The sequence below is a fragment of the Nicotiana sylvestris genome, chromosome 2 (genome assembly GCF_000393655.2).
Source record: "Nicotiana sylvestris chromosome 2, ASM39365v2, whole genome shotgun sequence".
Lineage (NCBI taxonomy): Eukaryota > Viridiplantae > Streptophyta > Magnoliopsida > Solanales > Solanaceae > Nicotiana > Nicotiana sylvestris.
The window spans coordinates 160,946,420-160,953,957 of NC_091058.1; the positions used below are offsets into that span (position 1 = coordinate 160,946,420).

Consider the following 7,538-nt stretch of genomic DNA (forward strand, 5'->3'; position numbering starts at 1 on the left):
AACAACCTGTCTCCATATCCATCACAAGGTCCTAGCTCGTCCAACAATGATAAGAGACAGATTAAGATAATATTTGAGCAAATGATGAAGAAAAATGTTGACTCCGATGCCCAATTAGCATCCCACAATACTTCTATCTGCATCTTGGAGGTCCAACTTGGCCAATTTCTCAAGCTTTGAATACTCGCCCTAAGGAGGCACTACTTAGTGACACAGTAGTAAACCTAAAGGGAGGGAACAATACGGGCCATACTATGGCAGTGACTGCAAGAAGTGGTAAAAGTGGAGTTGCTAGTACCTCTAATCCAAGAAAGGTTGTAAGTGATGATGTGTTGGTGTAAGATGATGATGATCCAAGCAATGATGTGGAAGTTATTGATGAGAATGTGAATGAAGAAGTGAGGATATACATTGATGACAACGTGGAGGAGACACGAAATGATGTGAACCCGTCTAGGGAACATGTGATAGACATATCCGATAAGGTAGTGCTCAAAGCCAAGGCCCCCTTGCCAAGGCCTCCTCCACCATATAGTCAAAGACTAGAAAAACAAAGCAATGAGAACCACTTTAAGAAAATCTAGTGATATGATGAAAAGTTTATCCGTAAATGTGCCTTTGCTGGAAGTTCTAGAACAAATGCTGGGATATGCCAAGTTTATGAAGGATTTGGTAACAACGAAGAGGTCAATGAACTGTGAAACAATCAAAATGACTTACCAAGTGAGTGCTATTGTTCATTCCATGGAACCAAAGTTAGAAGACCCCGGTGCCTTTACAATCCCATACATTATTGGTAGTGCCTATTTCGCCAAAGCTTTGTGTGACTTAGGGGCAAGCATTAACTTGATGCCATATTCAATGTTCAAGACATTGGGTATTGGGCACCAAGGCCCACATCCATGAGGTTGCAAATGGCATATAAGACAATGAAGTGTCCATTGGGGATAATTGATGATGTGTTAGTGCGGGTCGACAAGTTCATACTTCCCACATATTTTGTGATACTTGACTGTGAGATTGATTATGAGGTGCCGATCATATTAGGGAGACCTTTTTTAGCTACAGGGAAAGCTTTAGTGAATGTGGAAGCAGGGGAGCTCACCTTTCGGGTGGGTGATAAAAAAGTTGTGTTCCATGTTTGCAAGTCAATGAGGCAGCCTAATAGCAACGAAGTACGTTCATTTGTGGATCTTATGACCGAGGTGATTGTTGAAGACACCAGTGCTGTGATTAATGTGGAAGACCCTTTGGAAGTTGTGTTTTTGAACAATGATGAGACTGAGTATGAAGGCTTGGTGGAATATGTCAATGCTTTGCAAGGAATGGGTTCATATACATATGAGCCCCAGAAGCATTCCTTGGATCTGGAGAATCGAAAGACTCCACCAACAAAGTTCTCAATCGAGGATCCTCCTACATTAGAGTTGAAGCCTTTGCCTTCACACATAAGATATGAGTTCTTAGGCCCTTGTTCCACTTTACCTGTTATTCTTTCCTCGTGCTTAACTAACATACAGGTAGATGCCACCCTTACGGTGCTCCAAAGGAGGAAGAAGGCAATAGGTTGGACATTGGCATACATTCGGGGTATAAGCCCCCCTTTTGTATGCACAAAATTATATTAGAGGATGATGCTAAACTCTCTGTGGAACTTCAAAGGAGGTTGAATGAGGCCATGCAAGAGGTCGTCAAGAAGGAAATTATCATGTGGCTAGATGCAGGGGTTGTGTACCCCATTTTGGATAGTTCATGGACTTTGTCGGTACAATGTGTGCCGAAGAAGGGGGTATGATTGTCATCACAAATGAGAAAAATGAGTTGATCCCCACTAGGACTGTCATCGAATGTAGGGTATGCATGGATTACCGAAAGCTAGACAAAGTGACCCGCAAAGACCATTTTCATGTCACTTTCTTGACTAAATGTTGGATAGACTTGCTGGGTGTGCCTACTATTACTTTTTGGATGGGTACTCAGGATACAACCAGATTCTGATTGCACTGGAAGACCAAAAAAAACCACCTTCATATGTCCGTATGGCACATTTGCATTCTCACGGATGCCGTTTGGTTTGTGTAATGCACCGGCAACCTTTCAGTGGTGTTTGATTGCAATATTTACAAATATGGTGGAGGACCTCCTCAAAGTATTAATGGATGATTTTTCTGTTGTGGGGTATTCTTTTGATTAGTGTTTGGGAAATCTTGATAAAGTCTTGGCACATTGTGAAGAAACTAATTTGGTGCTTAATTGGGAGGAATGTCACTTTATGGTAGAGGAAGGCACCGTCCTCGGCCATAAGTTCTCCAAGAATGGTTTTGAAGTGGATAAAGCAAAATTGAAGTGATATCAAAACTCCCTCCTCCTACTTCCGTCAAAGGAGTGAGTAGCTTTTTACGGCATGCAGGGTTTTACCGTAAGTTCATTAAGGATTTGTCGAAGGTGGTGAATCCCTTATAAAAGTTGTTGGAAAAAGATACAAAATTTGTGTTCAATGATAATTGCATGAAATCTTTTGAGCTACTCAAGTATAGGTTGACTACCACTCCTATCATTTCCGCACCAAATTGGAGCTTACCATTTCAACTCATCTGTGATGCTAGTGACATGGCGGTAGGAGCGGTGTTAGGGCAAAGAATCAACAAGATATTCCATCCGGTCTACTATGCTAGCAAGACCATGAACGATGCCCAAGTCAACTATACGGTGAACGAGAAAGAACTCTTAGCCATTGTCCTTGCTATGGAAAAGTTCTGTCCGTACCTCATGGGTACCCAAGTGATTGTTCGACCGATCACGCGGCGCTTCGCTATTTGATGAGTAAGAAGGACTCAAAGGCTAGATTGATGAGGTGGGTACTTCTTCTACAAGAGTTTGATCTTGAAATTATAGATCGAAAAGAGAGTGAGAATCAAGTGGCAGACCACTTGTCCCGGTTGGACGCGGACCACTTGTCCCGTTTGGAATAGGAAGGGAGGTCCTATGATGGCCTTGAGATCAATGATTCATTTCCGGATGAGCAACTCCTTTCCATGTCTTTGACCAGGATGCCTTGGTTTGCCGATGTGCCTCACTATCTTGTGATGGTAATTGTCCCGAATGAGTTCTCTTCAAACCAAAGGAAGAAGCTTAAACAGGACTGCTTGGATTATTATTGGGACGAGCCATATCTTTTCAAAATTTGCACCGATGGTGTTATCCGGAGATGTGTTCTAGAAGAAGAGCAATTGGGTATTCTTGAAGCTTGTCATTCTTTGCGCTATGGTGGTCACTATGGTAGGGTGAGAACTGCTACAAAGGTCCTAAGCTGTGGATTCTATTTGCCTACCTTGTACAAAGATGCTAGCGAGCTTGATAAGCGGTGTGATGAGTGCCAAAGAGCCGGTGGGATTTCCAAGAAAAATGAGATGCCTTTCACTACCATACTTGAGATCGACATTTTTTATGTGTGGGGTATCCACTTTATGGGTCCATTTGTGAGTTCATGTGGGAACACTTATATTCTTGTTGCTATGGATTATGTCTCCAAGTGGGTTTAAGCTGTGGCTTTGCCCAACAATGAAGTAGGGAGTGTGATGGCTTTCTTGAAGAAAAACATATTCACAAGGTTCGGCACACCAAGGGCCATTATCAGTGATATAGGTTCTTTTTATTGTAACAAAGCCTTTGACACTTTACTCTCCAAGTATGGTGTCACTCACATGGTGTCAACTCCCTATCACCCCCAAGAAAGTGGACAGGTTGAGGTCTCTAATAAGGAGATCAAGAGTACCAAGACTGTCAATGCAAACCAGACTGATTGGTCAAGGAAACTTGATGATGCTTTATGGGCCTATAGAACAGCGTGCAAGAATCTAATTGGTATGTCTCTGTATCGATTGGTATTTGGTAAAGCATGTCACGTCCCGGTTGAATTAGAGCATAAGGCCTTGTGGGCTTTGAAGAAGTTGAACTTATAATGGGATGTAGCTGCAAATCTTAGGGTGGAGCAATTGAATAAGCTTGATGAGTTCCGGTTTCATGCTTACTCCAGCTCATCACTGTATAAGGACAAGATGAAGTACCTACATGATAAGTATATCCGGAACAAAGAATTCAAAGAAGGTGACCTTGTTCTCTTATTCAACTCTCGGTTGCATATGTTTCCAGGAAAGCTAAAGTCAAAATGGAGTGGAACCTTTGAAGTGGTGCATGTAACTCCCTTTGGTGCTCTAGATTTGAAAAACAAGAATTGTGAGATCTTTAGTGTCAATGGGCATTGAGTGAAGCACTACCTTGGTAAATTTGGTGATGGCCACATTGTGGCATTGATCCATTTCAAATCAATGATGGTAACATGCGTTATGCCACGACGTTAAATCAGGCGCTTCTTGGGAGGCAACCCATATGTTATTCTTTATTTTTGATTTTCTTCTTAGATTAGGCTTTGTTTTGGACTAACTGGTTGTGATGTTTGTGTAGGAATTATTTGTGCAGTGCAAGACTTTGGCTGGAAAATTTTTCCTAAATATGGAGAATTTCACGGACCGCACCCTAAATCTCGTGGTCCACGTTAGCAATACGCGGTGCCACTTTTTGTCCGCGGACGCGTACTTGAAGAGCTCAAAATATCAGCTCTCTGAAGTTTAGTTCGCGTACATGTTCATAATTTGGCAGACTGCGATGACTTTCATGGTCGCGCTCTATATTTCGCGGACCGCGATTAGATGCCTGAAACTGTTCTTCATCAGGTAACAAAACGCAGACCGCGGCAGAATTTCGAAGCTGCATTCAGGTAAGTTTGTGGCATCCACATCTGCTAAGTATAAATAGGGGGTCCTTAAACCTTTTACACTTTTCGAACCCAAAAATCTCACCGAACAAAGAACACTGTTCATCTTATCTGGCTTTCAATCTCATCTCTTTCAAATCAAGCGTTGTTTTCCTGCTAAAAATTCACACCTGGTATGTTCAAATCCATGAATTAATTTTATCTGCTTCTTTTCTTTTTATTTGTTTTAGTTCTTCTTTTCAATTTTTAGTTAGGGTGAAATGCATCCCCTAATCTAAAATTATTGCTTAATCATATGTGGGTAATTTTTACATGCCTAATGGGGGGGATAGAGTTATTAACTATGCATGTTAATTGCATGAATTTTTGCACTTAGTCAAAACCCTAGGTTTCAAATGTTCATTAGTGCCTGTTTTGTTTGATCTTCACGATCCGCGTTCCCTAATTTGTGAGAACTGAGTATGAATGCATGTTCTAGGACATAATGACTTTTTTGCAGTTCGTGTCCCAAATTTCGCGGTCCGTGCTCTTGAGCTTCAGAGACTTTGTTAACAATTTTTGCGGCCGCGTCCACTTTTACATGGCCCACGTTTGGTGTTTCGCGGTCGCGTTCATTATTTCGCGGTCCGTGCTCATCCAGGATCAATGAGTTAGTAGTCTAAATCTAACCTCTCCGTGGCCATAGTTGCTTTTTCTCAGTCCGTGATGGGCACTTCGTGGCCGCACTCACTTTAGCGGTCCGCAATGCCTGGTTCTGAGAAGCAGTTTTTGCATTTCAACTGCACTATTTTAACATATGCTTGAAGCGTTGTTTTGACTGTTTTTCATTGCTAGTTTGCTGCATATAATGGTTCGATCTAGAGGTGGAGGTGATACATCTAAATGGAGGACAGAGCCCTCCCGAGGCAGTGGTAAAGGAAAGACCAAGATACCCCTAGAAGTCCATAAATCAATTGGCAAGATTAGAGCTGCCATCAAAGCTACGGATAGAGCATCGGACCATTCAGACTCTAGTGAGTATGTCCCTTTATGGGAAGATTCAGAAGGAGACTCTGTCCGAACTCATGTCCCCGCACAGTTCCAAGGAAATTCTAGTTACGAGATGAACCTACACCCTCTTATGAGTCGTCTGATGGCTAAGAGGAAGCTAGTGAGGCTTCGACATCATCTTCCCCGCCCGCTACAATTTCAGCTCCACCAGCTGCTCCTATTGCTGTGGATGATGATGATGAGGTCCTGGATGATGGTTGAGGGGGTGACACCAATATTGGGGGGTTGGCCAAATCAATAAAATCTGAGGTATGAGCTGCAGATTTGTGACTGAATTAGCCTATCAAATGTTTCGAGAATGGTGGCCCCAAAGGTCACTCACCCTTGAGAGACAATTCAAAGAGAGATACCTTTTTCCCCACAATCCAAATGTAAAAAGGCAGTTTAAGGAGAAAGTAGGGCGGAAATGGCTTACCAGCAAAGTTCCAGATGCCAATGAATACCTTGTCAAAGAATTCTATGCAAACGTTGCCCACATCAAAAAGGGCACCACTGTGACAAATGTCCAAAACTTGAAGATCCAGTTTGATGGCCGCACGTTGGATGAATATGCCGGTTTCGAGGATGTGGAAGCTGTGCAATACTTGGAGAAGCTATCACTTGGTGAACCAACCCGTCCATGGTTGGTGGAGATATTAGCCCCTGGGACGACACCAGCATGGCTCACACCTGGAGTCCCGATATGCAGAAACACCCTCAGCTTTGAAACCAAGGGGTGGTCTACCTTTGTGTGCAGCCGGCTGGATCTGTGTTATCTTGACAATATCCTCCCCCCTAACCTAGTGTGTCTTGATAGCCTCCATCATGGTGGGTTATCCTATCAATATGGGGAACCTCACGTACTATCACATTGCAAAGGCAGATGGAAAGGAAGAAAGATCCTACCCCTACCCCAACTTCCTCACCATGTATTTCGTGGACCAAGAAGTCGAGAAGAAGAGCTATGACACAAAGCCAAAGCCAAAGAAGCCTTTCTCCTGGTATAGCACAAAAGGACCTGGCAACCCTAAAGCGAAGGGTAAAGCCGCTATCTCCACTGGCCAGTCTGAAAAGCTACGGGTAGTGGCCGCCGGGTCAAAGCCTTCCATAGCAGGGGATCTTTGGCTTCCATACCTTTTCCTGCATCCGGGCCATCCATTACTATGCCATTATTTGTGCCATCTTCTTCCGCTTACCCTCAGACTGCACTGCGAGTTTCTCAGACTTTATCCATCATCAACAATTGGATGCAGGAAGCTACATCAAAGTTGTCTGTCTTATCCAGTGTAGTAGCAACATAGTCAGCCCCGGTACAGCCCCAGGTACCTTCATCAGTGGAGGAGTTTTTGAAGGAGCTTCTGGACAACCAGAAGAAGCTCCTGGACAACCAGAATAAGATCATGGATACTTTGGATATTCATGGAAGGGCTATAAAGGATTTGGTCAAGCAAGTCATGAAGATGAAGAAAACTCGGGCTTCAAAGGAGTCAGTGGAGCAACTGAAGAAGGATGTAGAGAGGTTCACATTTGCTGGTGATATCCCACTGGATTTGCTCATGGAGGAGCAAGTCCCAGCAACACATACAACAGAGCAGCATGCACCAACACCTGGCCAGTCTGAGGAGCCAGTTGCTATTACACATAGTGCCACGGAGTTCATCCAGATGCTCCGCAATGCCGTGGTCCCCCAGTTAGATTTGGAGACCCAGTTAGAAGACTCGGAGGGAGCTGCTAA

General features: G+C 43.5%; 1 protein-coding gene across 1 annotated transcript; it reads left to right on the plus strand.

The window, feature by feature from the left end:
- Positions 1-3,578: 3,578 nt before the first annotated feature.
- Positions 3,579-4,265, plus strand: LOC138885882 (uncharacterized). Its single transcript, XM_070166874.1, has 2 exons — positions 3,579-3,864; positions 3,973-4,265. Exons 1-2 carry the CDS (start codon positions 3,579-3,581, stop codon positions 4,263-4,265), a joined length of 579 nt encoding a protein of 192 aa, XP_070022975.1.
- Positions 4,266-7,538: the final 3,273 nt, after the last annotated feature.

Bases quoted from the DNA above. Each gene is read 5' to 3' on its own strand.
- LOC138885882 (XM_070166874.1), top strand. From the start codon at position 3,579: ATGGCTTTCTTGAAGAAAAACATATTCACAAGGTTCGGCACACCAAGG. The intron at 3,865-3,972 runs GTATGTCTCTGT...AATGGGATGTAG, and splicing joins AGCGTGCAAGAATCTAATTG to CTGCAAATCTTAGGGTGGAG.